This window comes from Tiliqua scincoides, chromosome 4, assembly GCF_035046505.1.
Source record: "Tiliqua scincoides isolate rTilSci1 chromosome 4, rTilSci1.hap2, whole genome shotgun sequence".
NCBI classification, from domain to species: Eukaryota; Metazoa; Chordata; class Lepidosauria; order Squamata; family Scincidae; genus Tiliqua; species Tiliqua scincoides.
Genome location: NC_089824.1, coordinates 126,436,734 through 126,462,230, shown reverse-complemented (window position 1 = coordinate 126,462,230; position 25,497 = coordinate 126,436,734). Strand labels below are relative to the sequence as shown.

At 42.6% G+C, this 25,497-nt stretch overlaps 1 protein-coding gene across 1 annotated transcript in view; it reads right to left on the bottom strand.

Moving 5' to 3' along the window:
* Nucleotides 1-5,124: 5,124 nt before the first annotated feature.
* NR5A2 (nuclear receptor subfamily 5 group A member 2) overlaps nt 5,125-25,497 on the bottom strand; it is a 113,496-nt gene continuing 93,123 nt past the window's right edge. Inside the window, exon 6 of the mRNA XM_066624056.1 lies at nt 5,125-5,372. Within this exon, the coding sequence (XP_066480153.1) occupies nt 5,125-5,372 (248 nt within the window). The remainder of the gene's footprint in view (nt 5,373-25,497) is intronic.

The window sequence follows — 25,497 nt, the reverse complement described above, 5'->3', positions numbered from 1 at the left end:
TTTCATTCTTTTAAGGCAATGATGATGTCATAAAAACAATTTTAAAATGATCAGAATGGCCATATCAATATTTATTGAAATACTGGAAATAAAAATCCATTGGCGTTGAGAAAAATTCCTGGCAAGAACTGGACATGACAACATGAACTTCACAGATACAGTAAGAGAACTTTAACAAGGAACTAACTGCACATTCTAAAAGGGATGCATGGATTCAAATGCCAGGCAGCTGCAGAACATCTGTAATACAAATATTCAGACACTATGAATTGTCTGGTTACAAACACTGCACAACTATAAGAAACCAGCCAAAGCCAAAACCTTTGTATTTTAGTCTGCTTTTACTAATATGTAATCAAGAAAGCAATTGTGTCTTGTTACAAAGTGGTTAACAATTAACATTAGTTTGCAAACTTTGGGCAATCAGAGGGATTCTTGGAACCACAGATGTTGGCTAACGTGTGTGCTAGTTTATCTGAAACCATTTCCACTAATTGTCATTTGTATTTAATGTCCGTACACGAATGAATCTGTTGTCTGTAAATAATTCTGCTTTGTTAGTGGGTTTATTCCATTTTTAACTTTCCAGTGAGATTTATCATGGTATTTAAAAAAAAAAAAAAAAGTTAAGGATTTACAAAATACGGATATGTGAAAGAGTAAAAATAATCACTAGCCTTGTGTATATGTGACTGAAACAACTTTGTAATTACCTTTCAATGCCACTGATAATGGTGTAAAAACACTATTCCCATTTGTATAGAAAATGTAGGGTGAGCAATTGCGAAACATTTTAAAGACAGAACTAATGGGGTATGGCGTGAGACAAACATCTAAGACTTGCATGTGCTGGGATTACCCAGGTTTATTACTCCCACCCCACCCCCCAGCCTGGCTACATACACAAATGTTGGAATCCAGAACAAATATTTCAGATAGATGTCTTCTAGGGTACCAATGACCATCCCAAGCCATGCACTGCTACCAGTGCTTCTTCAGCTGCTGCCAGGTGAACACCATATTTAGCGTTCTGAGGACTAGAGAGGCAGGCATGATCCTCCCATGAGGCAGTAGGTTTTGGGGTGCCATTAAAGACCAGCAAATTAGCCAATGTTTTGCTCCTTATTAGCCAAGAGCTAAAAAAAAAAAAAAAAAAAAAACTACTGCAGATGTGCTGAAGGGGTTGGGCATACCTTGTGAGATTCTTCAGTGTTTTTTCTTTGAACATTAGACCTTCATATCCTGTTTCAAATTCCTCCTCTCCATCAAATGAGGTGTACCATGTGGCATGGAGGATTGCTGTAATACACCCCCCCCCCAATGTTTCCTAAGGTGTGAGGAACTAGTTCTGTGGTTCTTTGGATCATGGTCACATATTTTTACCACAATGTGGGGAGACAGCATATGGATTTTCTGTCTCCAGCTTCAAAATGGTTTGGATATGCAGTTCCTAAGAATAGGTGCTGAATGCCCAATACTACCTATGTGACTGAACAGCAGAAATATTGATAGCTGGGGCCCATTTGTAGCTAGGGAATGTATTTTTTGTTTGAGCAAAGATGTCTCCCTCTCTGTCCCTCCTCATCCCATGGGTGGCCCTGATCCACATGTAAATAGAACGTTAGACCAGATTGAAACAATGATAAAATACTCTGCTTTGTAGTAATACAAAAGAAAGAAATGTCTTTGGTATACAACATACACTGCTTAGAAAAGAATTTTAAGATAAGACTGCACCTTGCTAGGTTCACATGAAACAAAGGAAGGTGCAAATCACAAAAATTTACAATAGATTTTAAATAAACTACATTTAGGATTATGAAGATTTACAGACATTTAATCAAGCAAATGATCTTAAACTGTAAAGACTCTTGTATGTCCCTGAACTATGTTCCACTAACTTGAAGACATGCTGTAATAAACACATATATTTGGCTTCTTTATTCTGGCTATATTTTTTTATATAACGATGAAACCAAGGAACAATAAATTAGCATCATAATTGTCTACAATGAAAACTGTGATATACAATATAAATAAACTATTTAAAAGCCAGCAATCTTCATGAAAACAAACCAACAAAGCTAAAGGAGTAGAAGTTTTATACAGTTTCTACAAGTGATTGTGCAGCCAATAATCTAAAAAATAAAAAAAATAAAAAATTAAAGTATAAATGAGATTCCCTTTTTGATTTTAGTGTCTCACGACATACAGTAATTAAGTACTGGCAACCTAAATTACCAGTCAGAAAGCAACATTAAGGAAATCACTGCTTTGCAACAACATCGTCACAGTTTTTCCCCCCACAGGACCTAACAAATGTAAACACCATTTTTTTATTTTTTCAAAAATGTGAAGTATTAATACTTTTTTTTTCTAAACATATGTTGATCCACATCTGTACAGTTACCATCCAGGATTCTGAAATAAGGCAAAGCTTTCATAACTGTGGCACTACATTTTATAATACTGATATCTTCATTTTAGATAGAGAATTATTTATCCTCCAATATTTGTTCTGCAGCAGACTTTGGTCTATACAGACATGGCAGTATCACTCTCCTGTCCTCACATAAAATATTTTAGTCGCTTTTTCTAACTGTGCTGTGTAATTCTAAAGGCTGTGCTAAAAATGGACTTATTTTTCATTGTACTGGTACTACTAACTAGCCACTTGGCTACACATTTTGAGTATCTTTTCTTGCATAGGTAAAAACATTCCATTTATTAGTCTCTATTACCTACGACTTGAACTAGAAGTTAGCTAAACCTCAAGTACATGGATTTAAGCAGTTGGGGTGTGTGTGGGAGAGAGAGAGAGAGAGAGAGTCACAATCTTCTGATGACAGAGTGAGGAGCCACATCAGTGCAAGGAGATGTGTGTATTATGTATTGCATTCATCTCTTGCACAGTCATCGTCCCTGAGATGAAGCTATCTAGAGTTGACAACTTTTGATTTCAAAAATATTTCCTTTGGGCAAGGTTAGGGGTGTTTGGCCAAAAGGCAGAAACAGCACAAGAAACTGACAACTCAGGCAGAGTGTCCAAAACAAAACAAAGGGAGGAGAAAAAGGGCAGAAAAGGTGGATGGATGGGAGCTGGGTTGACTCAAGGTTTGAAGGGGCTCTCAGCAATTTGCCTTCTGTGGGCTTCTTCCTACCTTGTACTTCTCCCAAAGTGGTGGGTCTTGTCTTGGTCTTCTATGGTGGTATGTTTTGAGAAGGCAATGGTGGAGCTCCATCACTGTCTTCTCCAGGTACCATTCCAGTCCCCAAGTAGGATATTTCCCCCAAGATCCTTGTGGTATGATGAGCTGGGAAGGAAGAGTTTGTGATGGAATGACTGTCTTAGCCAAGAGTTGCTACATCACTGTGGAGGCTATCAGCTGTGGTCCCATTTGGAGGGCATGCAGTCCTTGGCAGCTGCCAAAGGACTCCTTTTGTGAGCTCTCAGTTGGAAATTCAGGTAGAGTCTGGCGTCCAGGCAGAGACAGGAGGAAATTTGGCAGTCCATGAGTACAGCTAATAAGTCTAGGGGTAGAGTCAATAGCAAAAGATCTTTGACAGGACCAGCTCTATTTATTGGGTTTTCAGATCCTGATACTGGTGAGACCAATAAAATAATGGCCAACTGGCAATTCTAGAGCAGGCCTGAAAGCAGTTCCCTCACCCGCATAATGTGGTTCGCCAGGTACAGTACTTCACAATGCTCTTCTTTTTACAGTCCCAGACAAAAAAAGGGCCAAAAGTTATTTGGCCCTCACTGGACTGACATACATGATTGCATTTGTCATGATGGTCATAAGTTCAACAGACCTGCTCTACTGCTAACTGTGCAGTGGTTTTACGAATGCATCCAAGCTGACTGGCTTGTCCTGCCTCCTATACACTCACGGAGATACTTATGGAGCATTGAGGAGGTCATGAGTTGAGGACCAAAATGTATAGTGTTCCCCCCAATCTCTCCCAATCACTAAAACCAGATGGCTAACAGAGTACACTTTGAAGTCACAAGACCACTCTCTTCTTAAATCCAAGCACTCCAGTTTAACTAGGTTGCAGATCAAGCGTAGTGAGATATGCTGCTGCTTGAAAATCCCTCAAAATACTGTTGTTTTTTTTTTTAAAAAGTTGATGGCCAAGATCCACAAGCTTATTTGGTACTACAAGCTTTGAGAAGCCATTCCAGCAATGCTTTAGCTGCTGAACTGGAAGCACAGTCCAGCCACGGTTACTTTGGAGCAGCTTAATGTTGACACATGTCACCACTCCTCTATCCATTCGTAGAAGAGAGATACTGCCTGACCGAACAATGTGAACACAATGACAAAAACAAAGTTTGGAAACATGTCAAAAATGTAAAGCTAACTTATGAACATAACTTTTTTCATATTAGCAATTTTCACGCCTGAGTTGCTGATAGTTCAAAAACCAGGCTTTATTTGTTTTCTGTTTGTTTTGGTGGCACTACCATATATATATGTACTATATGTGTGTGTGTGTGTGTGTGTGTGTGTGTGTGTGTGTGTGTGTGTGTGTGTGTGTTCTATTAATGTGGCCTACCCCGGATCTTTATTATAGATTGGTGCCACATCCTTTTCTTGGAGGAGAAAGAAATGTTCAGTCCTTGGAAGGATGACAAGGGGTGACTGCCATTTTGCACTCTCTTCAGTCCTGCTAATCAATGAAGGAACTTAGTGTGTACAAATTCCCTCACTTTGTTAGCTTAACAACACACATAAAACTTGTTCCTAAATTTCTCCATAGTGGTACTCAGGAAAGTTTAACTTGCAAGGATGACTCCATCCTTTTTTACTTTTCAGTTTTGTTTCATTTCACATTGGCAATAGAATCCATATCATTTGTAATCTCCTTTAATTCCAGTGATAAAAGTCCTATACATGTTCCTTTGGGGAGACTGTGTAGCATTTGATTCACAGTTTGCAATACAAATACCCTGATACATCACTTATTTTCTATTAAGTATTTGATTATTATATCATTTTTTTGCAGAGTTCCTTTCAACCAAGTTCTTTTAATTAGCGTCGCTTGGAGCAGTTCAGAGTATTTTTTTTTTCCTGTCTTTTTTTTTTCTCAAAAGCAAAAGCTGTAAAAGGATATAATTTATGCTCTCTTTGCATGCAGCATTTCAATGAGGAGGTTATTACATGGCACGTCCCCATTCAGGTGTTTGTAGTAGAGGTATTCTTCAGCCTGCATACTGATCGCTCGGATTTCCGGGAGTCGCAGGAGAAGCTGCCCGAATTTGTCTGTCTGCTGTGGGTAGTTGCACATTGTGTAGTCCAGCAAAGCAGCATTCACTTGTTCTTGAACACCTTCCACCAGCTGGAAGTTCTCTAGGTTTTTGACATCTGGATGAAAAAGTAAAAAGACACACATAATCACAATATAGTTTTTTTTTTGGACAGCATTTTAATTCCTGTTTACCAAAGTGGTGTTTTACTTAATGACTGCATTCTTCTCTTGACAACAGGATGCTTTACATGCTGCTGAATATTCAGTTAAATCCCTCTGCCAAGTTTCCTGGGAAAATGATCACAGCACAGCTTTAGCAGAGCGTCTTGTTGAAATTCTGCATATACCTCAGATCAATTAGACACCAATGGATTTTGAGCAAGGTCAACTCTTTTTCTCTCTCCCTGATATCTTATGGAAGGAAAGGTTGAGGATTCCTAACAGAGAGGACTGTAATATATTGTCAGCAAATGAGTCCCCTGAGTAAGGCGTAGCTTTAACCCGGTATATTACACAATTCATATAATTCTGTATTAATTTTTCTGACCCAAGGTGAAATCTGTGTCCAGGGTATGATGTAGTTAATTCTAATAAAAAATGACAGGGTTCTTGTTTCTTTCTGACATTTTCTAAATTATTCTGAAAGCCTTTGACTTGTCTACCCTATGCTAATGAGCCATCTGGTACACTCCAGTGACTGCCAAAATAACCCGCCTGACCTCAATCCCTTAAAAATATATTTTTCAATTACTAAGTTTTGTTCTCATTGTATTCCCCCTGAACTAAAACCACTATACTTTAGGCCAACTGACGAGAACTGTTTTGTGAATGTCCATCTATTGGTTTCACTGGCTACTGGGTGAATTTAACTGTAATCCTAAAATGGTGATTTCTAAAATAGATTGCAAACATTTTCAAGCAGTCTTCCTCATCAACAGACAGTGAATTCCGAATGCCAAAGCAAAAGCAACTGCTTGAATGCTGTTGTAATAGGATTGTCAGGTACTACCCTGGAGGACAAATATTTACCTTTAAGTGCACTGATAGGTAAATGAGACTGGGCTGCCCCTGACTGTTCTTCCCCAGTCATGCAGGTTGGAGGAGTGGGGTGGATAAAAAGCTGGACTGAGCACCCCCACTACATCTTTTCATTGGTAATTTAAAAGTAAAGACTTGTTTTCTGATTGCAATTTGGCAACTTTGTGGTGGAATGAAGAACACTGTCCTACTCCCTCTATAGGCACGTACTGTGGTGGGCTCTACACCACTCACTGTATAAGATTGTTTATTCTTCTATAGGTTGTTCTCCAGTTATTTAGAAGCCAACAGGGTGATCATTTTTTTGGTGAAGTATGTACTAGAAAAACATAATGATCCTAAGACATGTAAAAAAAAAAAAGTTCAAAATATATCCTTGACAGCCGCAGTGTGTGAAATAGCAAGTCGTGCATTCGTGGTGTCCTACTGCAGTGGCTCCCAAACTTTTTAGCACTGGGATCCACTTTTTAAAATGACACTCTGTCAGGATCCACCTGTGTTTATGAGACTTAAAAAAATCTAGAAAGAAATGATGTTTTATTTATTTACAAGTAATAACATTCATAAAAAAGATGATCAAACATTTACCTCTCTAAATGTAGATAGGGAGAACAGTTATGTACATTTATCTCCCTAAGTGTACCTAAATCTGAAGCTGCTCACACTTGCACCAGAGCTTTCATTGGTGCAGGTCCAAGCAGCCCCCTAGCTTACCCCAGGAGAAGGGGACAAATGTCCCCTTACCCTGGGGAGACATCTTTTCTTGTATTGGATACAATGGAGGCCATTAGGATGGGGCTGCCCATGAATCAGGGCTTCCTCAATTCTAATCTCACCTTTGCTATGAATTCTCACTAGGTGGTCTTAGCTGCAATACAATGATGATAAAACTTACTGCTACTGCTGCTGCTGCTGCTACTGCTACTACTACTACTACTACTACTACTACTACTCACATCAAGACAATTCACGTGTAGCAGTTTGCACACTTGGAAAATGATATATACATATTAAGCATTATTATTAATTCATAGATATTGGTCTGAGTTAATTTATCATTATCATTATAATTTAATTCTTCCACTCCTCCTTAGTACAAACTAGAAATTTCCCTCAGTAACAGTGTCTCTATGATCCTCCTCCTTATTTCTAGCTTTAATTTCAAATAGGAATGATAAATTCATGCCCTCTTCAAAAACTGCCACTCAGTTTGCCCTTTCCTGTAAATTCAGGACAGGCACCAAAGTTTGAACACAATTAGAAAACAATCAGTTAAACAGAAGAATGTTTCATCAGACATACTGTAATTTTTCTGTTTTGTTGATTTAGATCTAGGCCCCCCAAACTGATAAGTCTGGCGACATTTTCAAAAAGTGATCAGGTTTTGACTTTCGTAGGTCTGAATAAGTGAATGAAAGATTTGTGAACACATGTATTAGCAGAGTTGGCTCATTCTCCCAGGTCCGTTACCAGACATAAGGCCCAATTTGGATGCTGTGTCATCGTACGGATGCTGGTGCAACATGCTGTCATAGCCTAAGCCCATCCATGCAATGCTGCACTAGCACAGCCCTCCCAGTAATCCCAGTGCAGCCCTCTCAGTAATGCTGACACAGCCTTGCCCAGCAATGCTGACAGCATCCATGGGAACCCCAGCACAGCCCGTCACCCACAGAACAGCATCCTGTCATGTCATCGGCATGATATTGGTGTAATCATCAGTGTCATCAGTGTGATGTCTAAGGAACCATCACTTGTCCACCCAGCTCCAACATCGGGAGCGAGAGAAGCACCATCAGGATGAACAGACCAGGGAGTGGGGGCAAGTGCAGGGCAACGAGCAGCCAATTCTGGGGCCGGGAATGCCCCCTGCCAGCCACTGGGAATTAGCAGCATAGCAACAGGCACCTCCATTGGGAGGTACCCCACAGTGGTGGACCTCCCGAGCCCCACACCCCATGGGATGTCGCCACCGTCCATGTGCAAATTCCCCCCCCCACTTACCTAGAGCTCACGGAGCCTTGCACGATGCCAGGATGTGTTGGGGAAGCCTCTCTGAGGTTCCCTGATGCTTAAGCTGTGCTTCTGGAAATCTGGAAGCACAGTTTCTAACCCTGTCGGGAGCCTCAGAGAGGCTTCCTCAGGGTCCTAAAGGCGCACAAGGCTCAACCCTGCCACTGCCCACCGTATACTATGGAAGCAGAGACCAGGGGGCTCATGATCTCAGAGAAGTACCCCCTTGGAATCCGAGGAACCATGGAGAGAGGATGCTGCATATCTTGACAGCAGAGAGATTCCTCCACCCATGGAGCCCCACCCTGAGGCTAGCTGAATTAAGAAACAACTGGAGTAGGAAAAAGGAATCCCTATCTGCTAACAAAGAGACAACAAGTGTGATCCAACCACAGTTTTTATTGGACAGTATCAGCAATAGAGCAGCATCTGAAGGAGAGACACACAAATGGGGTTGCCAACCATCGCTGTTTAGCAGGATTGTTGTGCTATTGTAAATTATCCAACAGACAGCCAAGTGACAGGTGCCGGTGAGATCTGGTTTCACCAGTTGGTTCACTGTCTGACATGGAGTCTGCAAAGCCACAGGGACCTGACAGCAACCTTGCTGAGCAACAGCTGGGCTCCTACTGGTCACTAAGGGCATGCAGGCTGCAGGTTTCCAAAGGGGTCTGCATGTCTTCACCTGTGTGACTGCTGCCTGAAGAGAGCAAGGAGAAACAAAGAAAGAGTAAAAAGGAATTGATAACAGCATTAGCCAAGCCTCTCCTCTGGATTGAGAGGGAGTGTCATGAAGCTCTGTTGGGGGTCAGAGCATGGTGGCTTGGAACATTACCTTTTGATCTTCTGGGGGGAAGGAGAGCCCACAGTGGAACTCTGCGGAGGGCCAATGTTAAGCCCCCTGTGGCAATGGTGCAGTCCTAAAAAACAAAAATGATGTGTTCAGATGAATGTTTGGCCAGCAGTACCAGTAGATGGAGTCCCTGGCATTTACCAAAAGGAAGCAGGCACTCCCTTCTCTTAGCAAGGGTAGGGATGGGTAGGCAACATTGTTGATAGCAGAGACACATTAGATAATCCTTCAGGGTCAGAATGGGGGGGGGGTAGAGATATGAGAGGAAGATGCAGCATCAATATACTGCACCATGGTATTCCCTTCCTCCTGTTGCTTACCTGTGTGGGGTGCATTGTCCTTCTCCTGTTGGGGGTGTTTCAGTTAGGAACCTTTCTGTGGAATTTTCCTAGAGCAGAATACCTGCAACAAGAATTCTCAGAAGGCATGAATTAACAAAATGTCTTGTCATACATGTTGTGAAGGACAAGAGGTTGTTTGTGCAAACTGTTCCTTTTGTGCATCACATGCCCTTTCTCCATTGTTCCCATCACCAAGTTCCCTTTAGAGCAGTGTTTCTCAAATTGTGGGTCGGGACTCACTAGGTGAGTCGCGAGCCATTTTCAGGTGGGTCCCCATTCATTTCAGTATTTTGTTTTTAATCTATTAGACTTGATGCTCCCATGTTATGTGACTGCATTTGGGGAAATGTGACAGGCCTGTATTTTTAACAAGTTACTATGTATATTCTTTTAACGATAGTAAATGGGACTTACTCCTGGGTAAGTGTGGGTAAAATTGCAGCCTAGGATTGTTAAAAAATTTCCTGCTTGATGCTGTCACTTCTGGTCATGACATAACTTCCAGTGGGTCCGGACACATTCTCATTCTAAAAAATAGGTTCTGGTGTGAAATGTGTGAGAACCACTGCCAGAGACCAGAGAGGTACAGGCCCATGCCATGCATCTGACAATCTGTGATGTAGTTTTTCTGGCAGGGGCTTTAGTACTGGGTGCTGTGATTGGCTACCAAATGTAGTCTGTATCCTATGCTTCATGGTAGGAATGTTGATGGGGCAGCAAGGTGGCAGAAAGTGCAATTTGCTTCCTTTTTCTCCTTCCCCATTGTTTCTTATTGGGTTCTTAATACCCATGCCTGCTCTGTTGGTTGGTGTAGCTTTTTTCTAGCATTGGGGATATATGCTTGTTGGCTGAGTGGAGATTACAATAAGGTATATGTTGAGTTCACCTCAACCCCTATGATAGTGGTTCTCAAACTCTTAGGGAGAGTTTGAGCTGCAGTAAGTGTGTGCCGGGCGGGAGAAGGCAGTGACACGATGTGCTAGATTGCGCCGCTTTGGAGGGGTGCAGGGGCTTGCTGCCACTTATCAGAGCCTGCAGCAGCCTCCTGGAGGTACGGGGAACCCCCACACCAGCCTCCACAGAGCTCCCCACTCCGCAGAGACCCTCAAAATTGCAATTGCAACCACTTCTGGTTTTGCATTCGTGAAACCGGAAGTGGTCGAGATTGTGATTTTGACTGTCTCCGCATGTTGGGGAGCCCTGCAGAGGTTGGCGCAGGGGCTCCCTGCACCTCTGGGAGGCTGCTGCAGGCTCTGATAAGTGGCAGCAAGCCCCTGCGCCCCTCCAAAGTGGTGCAATCTAGCACATTGTGTTTATACCTCCCCCCTTCCCCCCCTTAAGGGGGCAGAGGCCAGGGCTCTCTGGCTGGGGCGTCACGACAACCTAGTTTGAGAACTACTGCCCGATGTCCTTTCTACATCATGCCCCAATCACCACCTTGTTTTGGCCTCTCCACCAGTAGAGTTGGACTGGTTTCCAAGAGACACCTGAGCTACAACAGTGTGGTGTTTTTCTGTTTTTCTGGGTACTGGCAACTAGTGCTTCAGGTAACTTAGCAGAAAATTGGGATGGGATTTATATAACTGATTGGGATTTATATAAGCTTCTTTCTTTCACTGCATACTCTGTGGCTATTTATTGGTCAAGCAATTTCTCATTTATTTTTCATAGCACTGAACATCTTTGTATCCAAAAGTAAATTACTCTCAGAGTGAATCCCCACATCTTGTATTTCTTCTCTGTGGTAGCAATCGAAAGTGTATGCATGAAAAGATGGCATAGATCTTGAGTTGAACAGCTGGTCGAGAGGTGTTTGGTCTGGAGGTATTCCTCATTCATAAAGTATTGGGTCTCTCTGAGATCATGCTGCCAGACTTAAGGCAAATCCCATTGGCTCTACAGCCATTGATAATAAATGATGAAGTAAAACCACATCTAGAAAATAAAAGACACCACCCTAGAGAGATGATTATGTGAATTCATGTGCGTGATGGAGATTTAGCTGTGAGGTCCGATGCCCCTATTTCATATTGGAATTTATTCATAATTTTGTCATGAAAATGTATGACTTTTTAATCAAATGTCTTATAACAGTGTGTTTTACAAAAACAAGTAAGGTAGTGAGAGACAGTTTTTCTGGCAAGAAGAACACTGAAGGGAAAATATTAAATAAATTATATCTTTCAAAGTACTTCTGGTGTCTCTTTTGCAGAATTTAAGACTGCAGCAAAAAAAACACATAATAAAGTTCACCTTGTTAGATGTTACTTTCTAAACAATTATTTCTGTAATGGGCTATGAATAAAAAATATGTATTAATTGATTATTTTGATCCCCGCTGAAATGCGGGGGGGGGGGGAATGAGACAACATTCTTGTTATTGATGCTTTAAAATATATTTTAGTTGCACCTGTGGCAATAGAAGAATTTGATTTATTTATAGAAAATTATTTACCTTCTGGAAAGAAAAGGCTGTGTGAACAAACTAATGGCCAATGTTGGGGAAATACAAATGCATTGCCAGCAGAACTACACTGATGTCAGCAGTGCCATGAAATCAAATCTGTAACTTTAACAAGACAATCTTTGGGGCTTCAAAGCACTTTTGCCTTCTGTGTGTGTGTGTGGGTGGTATCCAGGTACCTTATACTTCTGCGGATAGATTTGAGAGTCCTTGTGCTTAAACACAATCTAAGAAATCAGCATTTCCAAGTTTTTAAATCCTTGTACAATTAAAAAGGGAGGAACTGCTGTCCTTTTTTTCCCCACACACCCTTTCAATCATAATGACAAGGGGAAAAAGAAAACATTCTGTGTTGCTGCAGTAAGTACCAATCTCTTATCTCTTCCACTTTATTCACTCAGGGACTAATTACCAACTTTTTATATGTAACAGTCTTACTGTGTGTTCACAGTGGGGCGCATCTCTTTCCCCATCCTTATTGGAGAGTAAACCCTGAGGTCTTGTAGAATATATTATATTTTTACAAGTACTTGCAATAGCATTTCTGTCAAACACAGATTTTGTCTCCTCTTTAGTTTACTTCAGAAGATAAAGATGGAAAAAAAAAGAAAGAATGACAGAGGTGCTTGTATTAGCTCTGTAGTCAGTCTAAAGGTCTGTCAGCATTCCCATTAAAATCTCAGTTTTCAGTGGCTTCTCCCTCCATCACAAAACAGCGATCTTAGCTCAAATTCAGCATACAAAATTCAGCTTGAAGAGAGTACGTTTGCATATTTTTAAAAAAATGGGTCTGGCCTTCAGAGGGGGAGAAATATAAAAATATTTAGGTTTCAGAGAGACTTCCTCCCCCTTCACATATTCAAGACATGAAAAACTGAAATTTGGTGCACGATTAATCTATAGAGGACGCGCACTGGTTTGGGAATTTTGAAAAGGCAAAATGAAAGGGAATGAGAGATTTAACTTTGAAAAGTGGTTACTGAGCAGGAGCTGTGTAAGTACTTTTCAAAGAAAGTTAATTTATTTTCATTGCACAATGTGGATGTTTTATTGGGCGTGCTCACTGAACACATGACCCACACAGCCTTTCACCCCCATCTATATTGGAATGCAGTTAACTGATGAAATGTCAGTGACCTGTAACAAATAAGGCTCTCACATGGCCAGTATAGGACATATCCATATAGAGACCAGACTTTCAGGAAGAAGACGGTAAAGAAAGAGTATACAATGTACAATAAGCATAGTGTGGGCTTTTCTGTGTTGGTATTGTTCCTGTAAGATTATTGCCACGGAAAGGGGTTGTTCACACATGCAATCTTTTTCTGTGAGCCCTCTATGGCAGGGAACAATTTTTCATTTATTTTGCATTGTAAACCATTTTGTGAACTCTTTTGTTTAAAAGTGGCCTATAAATGTTTTCAGTAACATTAATTAATGGCCCAATTCTATGCAGGGCCTATGGTAGCAGATCTCATTAGCCCCTACCATAAATCCTGTTATTGTGGTGGTGGCTCCACGCAACTCCCAGCATATCCCAGATGCTGAGCTGTAGCAGGTATGGTGGTGGCAGCGATGGTTTGTGGGTGGGTTCTGGGGAAATGGGGTGGGAAGAGAGCAGGTTGGGGTGGGAGGGGGTGGCTCTCAGTGGTCCTAGCACATGCCAAGATCATATCCCCATATTCCTACCCTGATGTGCCCCCCTAGATAGCAGTGGGAGACCCACAGGAAGCTGATCTTTACTTACCTCTCCCAGGTTGTCTGGTTGCCCCTCACCATAGTATGAAGTGTGTGCTCCAGCAGTGCAGCTGCATAGTGTAAACTGGTGGGTTATAGGATTAGGCCGCTAATGTATGACGGGTGTTGTATACAAGTCTCAAGCCATTCGGAGCCCACCCCCTGCTACAACTTCTGCAGCATTATTGAAAATCAAGAAATATGCAAAGAAATAATTTCAAGAAAATATTCCATGTTATACAAAATACTGTTTTATGCATTTATTCAGCTAAATTGCGCTGGAACAGGCAGACTGGCCAGCTTGGGCTGAATCCAGGACAAGGCAGGTGTGGGCTGGGGTGCAATTTGGAGATAGTGCTGGTAGATAGTGCTGGGGAGGAGGTAGCGGTTGTGGTGCATGTCGGCACCAACAACGTGGGCAAGTGTAGCCTGGAGGCCAAATTTAGGCTATTAGGTAGGAAGCTGAAAGCCAGGACCTCAAAGGTAGCTTTCTCTGAAGTGCTACCTGTTCCAAGTGCAGGGCCAGCAAGGCAGGCAGACATCAGGGGTCTCAATGCGTGGATGAGATGGTGGTGTAGGGAGGAGAGGTTTAGATTCGTTAGGCACTGGGGAACATTTTGGGAGAAGCAGGGCCTGTACAAGAGGGACGGGCTCCACTTGAACCAGAATGGAACCAGACTGCTGGCGCATAACATTAAAAAGGTGGCAGAGCAGCTTTTAAACTGATCCCTGGGGGAAGGCCGACAAGAGCCGAGGGGCATCCAGTTTGGGACTTCTCATCCCTATGGGATGAGGATGGGGAGGTTAGAGCAAAGACAGAGTAGGAGAAGAAATTGGGAATGGTAGCATGATGGGATGTGATAGACGGTTTGGCACAATGAGAGGATTCAGGGATAAAGGAGCTAATAAGCAGCCCATCCTGGGGCATTCCATGTACAAATGCTTTTATGCAAATGCCCAAAGTCTCCAAAGGGTGGAGATCTGGAATGTTTGGTGACAAGGGAAAACATTGACATAGTGGGCATAACGGAAACCTGGTGGAATGCGGAGAATCAGTGGGATACCGCAATCCCGGGCTATAAACTCTACAGGAGGGACAGGCAGGGGCATGTTGGAGGTGGGGTGGCCATTTATGTTAAGGAAGGGATAGAATTCAGCAAAGTAGAGATTGAAGGTGGGTCCGACTCCATAGAATCTCTATGGGTTAAATTACCAGGCCTGAGGAGTGATGTAATACTGGGGGCGTACTATCGTCCTCCAGACCAGAAACCGGAAGGGGACCTTGAAATGAGGAAACAGATCAGGGAGGTGACAAGGAGGGACAGGGTTGTAATCATGGGGGACTTCAATTATCCTCATATTGACTGGGTCAATTTGTGTTCTGGTCACGAAAAGGAGACCGGATTCCTTGACATGTTAAATGACTATGCCTTAGAGCAGCTAGTCATGGAGCCAACCAGAGGACAGGTGAGTCTGGATTTAATATTGTGTGGTACTCAGGACCTGGTTAGAGATGTCATTGTTACTGAGCCATTGGGGAACAGTGATCATGCTGCGATCTGTTTTGACATGAACGTCTGGGGAAGAATACCGGGCAAATCTCACAAAAACCCTTGACTTCCGATGAGCGGACTTCCCTCAAATGAGTAGGCTGGTTAGGAGGAGGTTGAAAGGGAAGGTAAAAAGAGTGCATTCTCCACAGAGAGCATGGAGGTTGCTCAAATCAACAGTAATAGAGGCCCAGCGGAAGTGTATACCGCAAGGGAAGAAGGGCTTGACTGAGTCCAGGAGGGTGCCCGCATGGCTAACCAGCCAAGTTAGAGAGGCTGTAAAGGGCCAGGAAGCTTCCTTCCGTAAATCGAAGTCTTGCCCTAATGAGGAGAATAAAAAAGAACATAAACTGTGGCAAAAGAATGTAAGAAGGTGATACAGGAGGCCAAGAGAGACTATGAGGAATGCATGGCCACTAGCATTAAAGGGAATAATAAAAGCTTCTTCAAATATATTAGAAGCCTGAAACCCGCCAGAGAAGCGGTTGGCCCTCTGGATGGTGAGGGAGGGAAAGGGGAAATAAAAGGAGACTTAGAGATGGCAGAGAAATTGAACGAGTTCTTTGCATCTGTCTTCACGGCAGAATACCTCGGGCAGATACCACTGCCTGAATGGCCCCTCCTGACCAAGGAATTAAGTCAGATAGAGGTTAAAAGAGAAGATATTTTAGACCTCATTAGTAAATTAAAGATCAATAAGTCACTGGGCCCTGATGGCATGCACCCTAGAGTTATTAAGGAATTGAAGAATGAAGTTGCTGATCTCTTGACTAAAATATGCAACTTGTCCCTCAAAACAGCCACGGTGCCAGAGGATTGGAGGATAGCAAATGTCATGCAGATCTTTAAAAAGGGAAAGATGGGGGACTGGGGAAACTATAGGCCAGTCAGCCTAACATCTATACCGGGTAAGATGGTGGAATGCCTCATCAAAGATAGAATCTCAAAACACGTAGATGAACAAGCCTTGCTGAGGGAGAATCAGCATGGCTTCTGTAAGGGTAAGTCTTGCATCACAAACCTTTTAGAATTCTTTGAAAAGGTCAACAGGCATGTGGATGCGGGAGAACCTGTGGACATTATATATCTGGACTTTCAGAAGGCATTCGACACAGTCCCTCACCAAAGGCTACTGAAAAAACTCCACAGTCAGGGAATTAGAGGGCAGGTCATCTCCTGGATTGAGACCTGGTTGAAGACTAGGAAGCAGAGAGTGGGTGTCAATGGGCAATTTTCACAATGGAGAAAGGTGAAAAGCGGTGTGCTCCAAGGATCTGTCCTGGGACTGGTGCTCTTCAACCTCTTCATAAATGACCTGGAGACAGGGTTGAGCAGTGAGGTGGCTAGGTTTGCAGACGACACCAAACTTTTCCGAGTGGTTAAGACCAGAAGTGATTGGGAGGAGTTCCAGAAGGATCTCTCCAGACTGGCAGAATGGGCAGCAAAATGGCAGATGTGTTTCAATGTAAGTAAGTGTAAAGTCATGCGCATTGGGGCAAAAAATCAGAACTTCACATATAGGCTAATGGGTTCTGAGCTGTCTCTGACAGGTCAGGAGAGAGATCTTGGGGTGGTGGTGGACAATTCGATGAAAGTGTCGACCCAATGTGCAGCGGCAGTGAAGAAGGCCAATTCTATGCTTGGGATCATTAGGAAGGGTATTGAGAACAAAACGGCTAGTATTATAATGCCGTTGTACAAATCAATGGTAAGGCCACACCTGGAGTATTGTGTCCAGTTTTGGCCGCCCTCTCCCCCAGCCCCCAGCGCTTCCAACACACTCTCCAGGCCCTTACTGCCTTCCAATGCAGGTCCACCATTGCTAGGCCAGTGTACATCTGTGCTGTAAAGCACATTTGTGACACTTGGGCATCAGCACTTGTGTGTATGTGTGGGGAGGGGGGTAGGATTGCACTGTAAATTAAATTATTCACTGCTGATGCAATTATCTGCTAGATTCCCAAACATGTAATACAGGTCTCCAATTTGAGCATGTTCTTTTGAAATCATAGCAGATTAACTCCTAGTCAGCTTTGTTAATTTTATTAAAAGTTCGCTTTTTTAAACCCATTCAATTCTTGTAAGTTTACAACCATTTCCCAGTGTTTGGGCACATATCTAGCAGCAGTCAACAAATGAACGAACAGCAAACAGAATGCTGGCAAGCTTCAAATTCAGTAAGCAAATCCTTGGGTCCGCAGGAATTTGCAAATGTAAAAAACTCAATATTACTTAAAGTAATTGCCCCAAAATTCCTTGTTGTTCTGCAATACCACTGTTAGTGCACAAGGTCACCTTTTGAACATTTCCCTGCTCCAACTTTATAAATCTCACTGAATTTTCAAGAAGAAAAATGCTCCTAGGAGTGGGAGGCCATCTTATAGCAATTTTCGTGAAGACTGAGACAAATTAAGGATCGAGATCTTCCTATAACAAATAGAGACCAAACTTGCTTGCTGACTGTTTCATCAATGACATCAAGGCTTGTGTGATCATTTACAAGCATATTGTCTGAAAGACATATTCAGATTGGCAGGTGTATGCACCCATAGAAATCACTGAGGGCATCCTATGGATGCAAAAAGACTACTAGACTTTTATAGTATATGACAGCCCCCATATAAGATTTAGCTGCCACTATCTGGTAACTACCCAAGGGAACAAGAAGTAATGATCCTTGATAGCTCAACATGGGATAAGTGATTGTCATACAATCTGTCTGGTGACAAACTATCGCACAATCATATCTGGTAATACTGCAATATGCAAACTCCCTAAGGTCAAGGCCCTTGTTAAAACATATGCTCCATTTTTGTTAGCCCACCAGAATTCCAGGTGGTTCTGTCTTGGTGGGCAAAGTCTTCCCCTGCAGTCTGAGAGCTCCTGTCCCCATGGAACAGGCATTATATCACCCTCACTCCCTTTTCCTTCCCTGAAAATACAGTAACCACCTCCTGTGTCTGAGGCTTTTGTTTTCCAAAAGGGCCACATGGTCTCTCTGACACTCTGTCAGGGGCCAGGGAAAAACAAGAATTAATTTACATTAGAATTTGAATAAATTTACATAAGTTTACATAAATAAATAAATTAAAGATGAACATATGAATGAATGAAGGTCTTGCAATAGCTCAAGGCCTATAAAAGGCCTTGCACAAAGCAAGGCTGGCCTTTCCTTTGCTGCCACTGCTGCATCACAGACATGAAACAGCAAGCAGTGGAGGGAGCCCTCATCCCACAGCTCACGCGCGAGGTCAAACAGTCGCCCTCACGCTGAGAGCAGTTATGTCGGGCCAGTGCAGGCTCCAACAAATCTCAGGAGGGCCAGAGGCTTATTGGAGACTGGGGGCTCCCTGAGGGTCGCATTGAGAGGCCTCGAGGGCTGCAAGTGGCCCCAGGGCAGGAGTGTGGGCACCCCTGAATTAGATCCTTAAACCACATGTGATGGGATAAGCCACCATTGGTGCCGGTAAGTTGGTGGCAGAGGCATAATGTGGTCAAGGAGCGAGAAGGCAGGGGGAGTTTTGGGGTGGGTTGGGAGAGGGCAAGGAGGGGGAGGAGGGATGCACCAACATGCACTAGATCCTATCCCTAAACAGGATCCCTATCACTAGATCCTTTCTTTCCATGTAAGAAAATAGGTGATGATGTTTAATTTTTTGATGTTCACTCATCTCTAGAACAAGGATTCAGAACTTCGGTTGCTGACCTCAGACCAAACACAGCAGAGTAATGTTCTGTCTCCATCTCTTTGCTATGGACATAAAATATTTCAAAGTTCAGTGGACTGTCAAATAATGGATACGTTGTTTTGAAAGTCTTGCCTTTTTAAAAGTGCATTACAGCAACCAGCCTGTTTCATTCGTGCAGAGATAATAGGTTAGGCTCAGAGAGACTTTCTTTTAAATGCAGGATAAGATGCTTACATAGTAGGGGAATGCCAGAATTATTGGTGTGAATCCCATTTCAGCTTCTAACTATTAAGGATAGCTAGAACTACAATTTGTTACAGACCACTTCACAACTCAAATAAAAGCACATTTTACAACATTTTATGGCATCAGATTGCAGGGTGTATTTAAAATTCTCTCTCTCTGCATATAAAATGGTACATTCCTACATAACAGATCATCATAGATGTGTATCCCTTTGCTAGATTGGAAACCCTTTCAACCAGCAATCATGTTTTTTTGTTGTAAAGAGATGCGTTGTTTGGGCTGCCTCTTATAATCCATCATAATTCATCACTAAACTAATGTTAAAATGTGCTGAGATTTAGGGCCCAACTTTGCAGTGCTGATGCAGCCGCAATGCAGCCCAAGTTTTCCTTAGCTCTGTGACTTCCTTACTGCAGGATGCAGCACATACCCCATTGGCATGGTGGCATCAGTACTGGAAAGTTGGATAGGATTGGGCCCTTAATCTCAGAACTTGTCTGATATCAGGGCTTGGCATTCTGAATGTGAGAACGATTGAAGGTGAGTGTGCTTCTTAGCATATGCAGAGTTTAATTTTTCCATCAATAAGTGACTATAACCAAGCACCATATGTGAGCAGGCTTCTATATTTCAGCTCAATGAAGGGGACTACTCCTTCAGTTAAAGAGAGGGCTGATCCCCCAGCTGAAGTGAATGGGAAGTATTACCTTTGAGGTGGGGACCTCAGTACATACATTTCAGCTGCAAGGAACCATTCAACATATTCTTGTTGTCCAAGTAAATTCCACTCAGGAATAAGCCCTGTTTTCTTCACATAGAGCAAGCCTATGTCTACTAAAGAGGAAGCCCCATTGAATTTAAGACTTATTCCCAGGTAAGCATGAATAGGCTGGCAACCCAAACCTATCAAGGCCTTGCGCTGCTGGAACTAGTGTTCGGGCAGTGCAAGGTCCTTTATGGCAGTGCTAAAGCTGGGTCCCGGCTTTAGCACTGCCGTAAATGGCGAGAGGTGTGGCACACACAGCAGCGCTTCCAGGGGACTCCACAAGTGGTGGTAAGTTGGTGGTGGGGTGGGGAGGTTCAGGGTATTTGTAGGTGGGGAGGGGGAGGGCAAGGCGCAGGCTGGAAGGGGAGGATCTTGGTGACAAATGCTCAGGCTAAATCTTATCCCCCATATTTTGGCCTGCCCCACTCCCTATTACACCAACTATAAACCTGGCATGGGTCCAAGGAGAACTATAGGCTATCAGGAGGCCTACTCAGAATATCTCTGGTAGGCCTCTTTACTGCCCCCCCGCCACCACTGGATGCAGCATGTGCTCCACCAGAGCAGCTGCATTGATGCCAATGGTGGGGGTTAGGATTGAACGGTTAGAAATGTTGTTTCTCAAGGAAACTGAAGTCTTAGCTGTCTTTGTTTAAAAGTGAAAAGAAACAGGAACTTCTCCCATGAGGTGACTGTGGTTCTGAATGAAGAAATTAAGGGATTTTTTTTTGTTTTTTCCCCGAAGGAAGTCATTTTTTTTACTGAAGTTCAAGCACAAGCCTATATGATTGGCAACTTTCAGTCTCAAAAGACTATGGTATAAGCCTACAGCACCAGCTATTCCCAGGCGTTCTCCCATCCAAGTACTAACCAGGCCTGACCCTGCTTAGCTTCTGAGATCAGAAATGTGCAGGATAACAGTTGCTGACACCTGGACAAGCCTATAAGCCTTATGGAAGCCCCCGGAGTGAGGCTTTGTCCATTCATAACATTCATCTATATTTACAAAATGGGGATAAAAACACCAAGAATCAAGAAAAAAAGCTTTTCCTGGAGGAAAAAAAAAAATCAACATATTTATTTTAAAGTTTGCATTGTACTTTCCTTCAAGAATGTCTATGGGTATTTTGTTTCCTCAAGTTTTCTTGTGTTATTCGAATAAGATACGTGGTTGAGTTTGTTCAGGTGGCAAGTCCAGACTATGAATAAACCAGTGCTATCATATGAAAGAGAATTAAGCAGGCAGATCCAAGTGGGGATATATTAAGCCAAATTTTAAGCTCCAGTTGTTGGAATTTAGCTGGTACTAGATGTCTGGCTTGCCTCAGGATAAATTCAGCTAATCGAATCAGGAAAACAGCCTCAGGTATAATGAAAATTACAAGAGAGCTCAGTTGAACACTTCTTGTTATAAATATTAGCTCAAAGGCATTCTTCTGGTCACTGGGATGGGAATGGTATTTGCATATAATTACGGCATTTCAAGTTTTCATGAGCCTGATGAAAAATGTTAACTTAGCTAATTATATCATGACAGTAGGGCTGGCGATATTACAACGCCAGGCATTGTACAGAACAAAACAAGCCCTAAAGGAGATGTATACGCCAAGCCAGCGATTTTCAACCTTTTTCGGCTCACAGCACACTGACAACTGCTAAAATTGTCAAGGCACACCATCTGTTTTGGGACAATTGACAAGGCACACTACACTGCAGGTGGGAAGGGCCCTCATATCCCCCACTAATAAATGACGCTCCCCTAAACTTCCATGACACACCTGCAGATCATTTGTGGTACGCCAATGTGCCATGGTGCACTGGTTGAAAACTGCTGCGCTAAGTTGTAGTTTTGGAGAGAGTAGTCGGCTCTCTTCCACAAATATATATGGAAACAAGAGCAGGGGTGGGTTTTTCTGTTGAAAGATGAACTCTGTTTTCTCCTGCCTTCACTCCTCAAATGGCCACATATATAGGCTCCAAATTTAACTCTGTCCTCTTCGCAATTTCTTTTCATGCTTCAAGCAGGTTATCTGCTTTGTTTTTGTTTTTAAGTCCAATAATGTCTACGTGTTCAAACGCTTGTTTGCTGCTGAATTTTAAAGATTTTAAAAGATATATAAACAATTTAAAAATATATAAACACACATAGAAATTTCAAAAACTGCTCTGAGAATATGGGAGATGTGGTTTTCTGACTGACACATTCATGGGCTCAAACATTTTCTTAATAAGATGCTCCAAGAATTAAGAATGACCCATGAAATCTTGGTTTAAGACACACTCAGTCAATGAGACATCATTAGGATTTTTCACTGCAGCAACTATAAGGATGATTTGTCAAGGAGAAAAACTGTTAGCTCAGGCTGTTGATAGCACAGCATCCCTTGGAGAAGACAGGGACACTGCCACATGGCTTAGAAATCTTAAGAGCAACAACCCCATTTTTCGCCTGACTGGACTGCCATAGTCTCTCTAGTCTAAACCAACATGCTGGGCATTCAGCTCATTGTTACATCATCCTACTGCTTTTGAACCTTCCTCTGTCCCAGCATTCCTGCTCAACCAGATCTGTGGATCAGTACTTGAATCAGTTATTGCCCTGACAGACATCCACAGACCTGGATTTGCAAGATGGTCAGATGACTTTATCATGCGTAAGCTAGAGATGTATACCAGCAATTTTCAATCTTTTTCATCTCATGGCACACTGACAAGGCACTAAAATTGCCAAGGCACACCATCACGTTTTTGACAATTGACAAGGCACATCATGCTGCTAGTGGGGGGTGACATGCCCCTTTGGTCCTACTAATAAATGACCTTTCCCCCAAATTCCTGTGGCACACCTGTGGACCACACACACACACACACACACACACACACACACACACACAGAGCTCATGGGAAACTGGATATTTCAGTAGAAGTTGGATTTGCACTGTGCTGATTACCTGGCCCTTGTGTCAGTAATAAAGTCACCTCCTCCCATGTATCAAAGCAGTTTGTAAAGTATTGTAGGGCACAATCCTAAGCAGGTCTACTCAGAAGTAAGTCCTATTGTGTTCAGTGGGACTTGCTCCCAGGAAAGTGAGGTTAGGATTGCAGCCTTAGAAGTGTAAACTTTTACATAATTAAGGTAAGCCAAAAGTGTGGATCAAGGACTCACCAGGATCAAGAATTTCTGACCGAAAAAATAACAAAGGCTACATTGCTTATGTATTGTTTTCCTAATGCAAGCATTACCAATCAATTAGTAAATTCTGTGTTATTATATAATGCTTTTAGTGTAATGGCTATGCTCAAATCCAAGCAGAAAGCACTTCTGCGCAAGTATTGGGAGGGGTGCAAACTTTTTCCTCTACACACTTCTTCTTGAGCCTCACTGAATGCTGCCCTGGCAGGTTCCTTGAATTGCAGGAGTAGCATTTGGAGTGAATGCAAGTGGTTGCAATGGGAAGGAGAAAGACCAGAAGAGCCACAGTGCATGTGAAGGATCTACACGCAGCCCCTAAGACCCTGGCCGATGTACTTATCCAACTGTGTATAGGAACATGTAGGTTCTGATTGAAGGATAGTAAATCCATATTGTGAGTTTGTTTTGTGCATTAAAGAGGATGCGGTAAGTTATAGCAGGAACCTTGACCCCCAAAAAACAGTCACTTAAGATCAGAGATGAGTAGACTCCCTACATCTAGATCTGGAATTTAGCTTGGCAAAAAGAGTTATTTTCCAAAAACAGAAATTTTTTCAGAGCCTATTTCTGAATTCTAAAATTCCATCGCATTTCTCATGAGATCATCAGGAATGTGCCCCACTCCAATCCCCCGGCAATCTCCCAACCCACCTATGGAATCCTAAACTCTGCCTTACTGCCCCTTCCATCTCATTAAACCTATCTGGCAGCTGTGTGGCAAACATTAACAGAATTAAAATGCACAGTTCAGCCCAGGTGAACACACCGCTACAAGGCCTGTAGCATGATGCACATGATGTCATTCGAGTGGTAACTTTCTCATTTAGCCGTTTTGTTTGGGTTTCAAATTCATAGTAGAAAAGACAGATCAGTCTTGTTACCTGCCTGGGGAAAGAATTGCTAGCTGGGATAACCTGACTTGAAGCCCTGATTGCGTTCCAAATCTGAGATATTTGATGTTTCAAATTCAGACATCCTTCATTTAGACCAAAATAACAGACATTTATTGTGTACCTTGCAGTCAGTGACTATTTAACTGCAAGAGACTCTTGCAGCATGGTCCTCTTTTACTTTATGTGCTCAGTAATGAAAGTCCACTATTGATTTTTCTGTAGCTGCTTGTAACTATTATTTGATACATCAATAGAAAAGGAAAGCACAATGTTTCATAGGAGGCAGAAAATCAGAGAATACACCATGCCGGGACAGTAAATCATGCCATAATCTCTGGAATTGATAGATGGATACTGCTAACTTGAAACCCATGGCTTTTTCTGAAAAGACTGCCCTATAATCGCCCAATATGTCCTCACAGTCGGAGTGCCTGTAATAGTGCTAAAGGACACACCACAATGTTTCATTGTGGGTTTTTTTTTAGGGAGGAGTTACCAAAAACTAGTCCATTTTGTACAGGAGGGATGAATTTAATAGTATCATGTACCTTGCAGTCCAAAAGGAAAAACGAAGAAAGAGAGAACGGTCAGACTAGATAGGATTTGAATATGGCTGAAATTAATTAATTAATTAGAAATCAATCTATACATAACTGACAAATTAAATCTGTGGCTTTAATTCAGGTTTGGCTCAAAATGGTTCTCTATGAATGTAGATTCAGTTCTGCAGGTCTAATTTTAAAGTCGTTAACTTGGAAGACAATTCCATTCTTTGTAAAGCCTGGTTTATACTGCCAGCTATGTGATGAGTGCATGGCTACCTGCAGGTAGTTCAGTATAAGCTAAACTGTGCATATTGGAAGCCATAACCATGACTGCTAGATAAACTGCAGTTGCAACCCTGAGTGACTGCTAGTTACCCAGATGTTTTGGGTTCACATGAGACTTTAGTCCTATTCACGTTATACTCAACATAACTACAATCTGTACAGAATACACATGATTATTGATTTAGGCCCCAATCCTAACTAAGAGGCACATTCCACCAATGCACCATGCTTTGCACTGTCGCAAAAAACACTGTAAACCACTTTGGAACTGCACAAACTGCTGCACTTGCCAACAGGAAGGCCAAAGCCTTCCTACACATGCCAGTGGGGAGAAGAATGCCTGGTTGGGGGAGGGCAGGGGGAGGGGTGGCAGATTGGGCCTGGGAGGGGGGCAGAATCAGAAGTGCCAGTGCGCGCCATATCTTATCTCCCTCCCTGGGCCCAATCCCTTAACATGGATTAACATGGACCTGGTCAGCGATATAGCTGGCACAGGTCCCACTTAACCCTTTGCAGCTACTGGGGCTTTCCCCTAGGAGACTTCCAGCAGCTGAAATTCCCCTGCAGGATGCAGTGTAGCCCATGACAGAATCTGTTTAGAATGAGCTTGTCATACAGGTGTATAGTA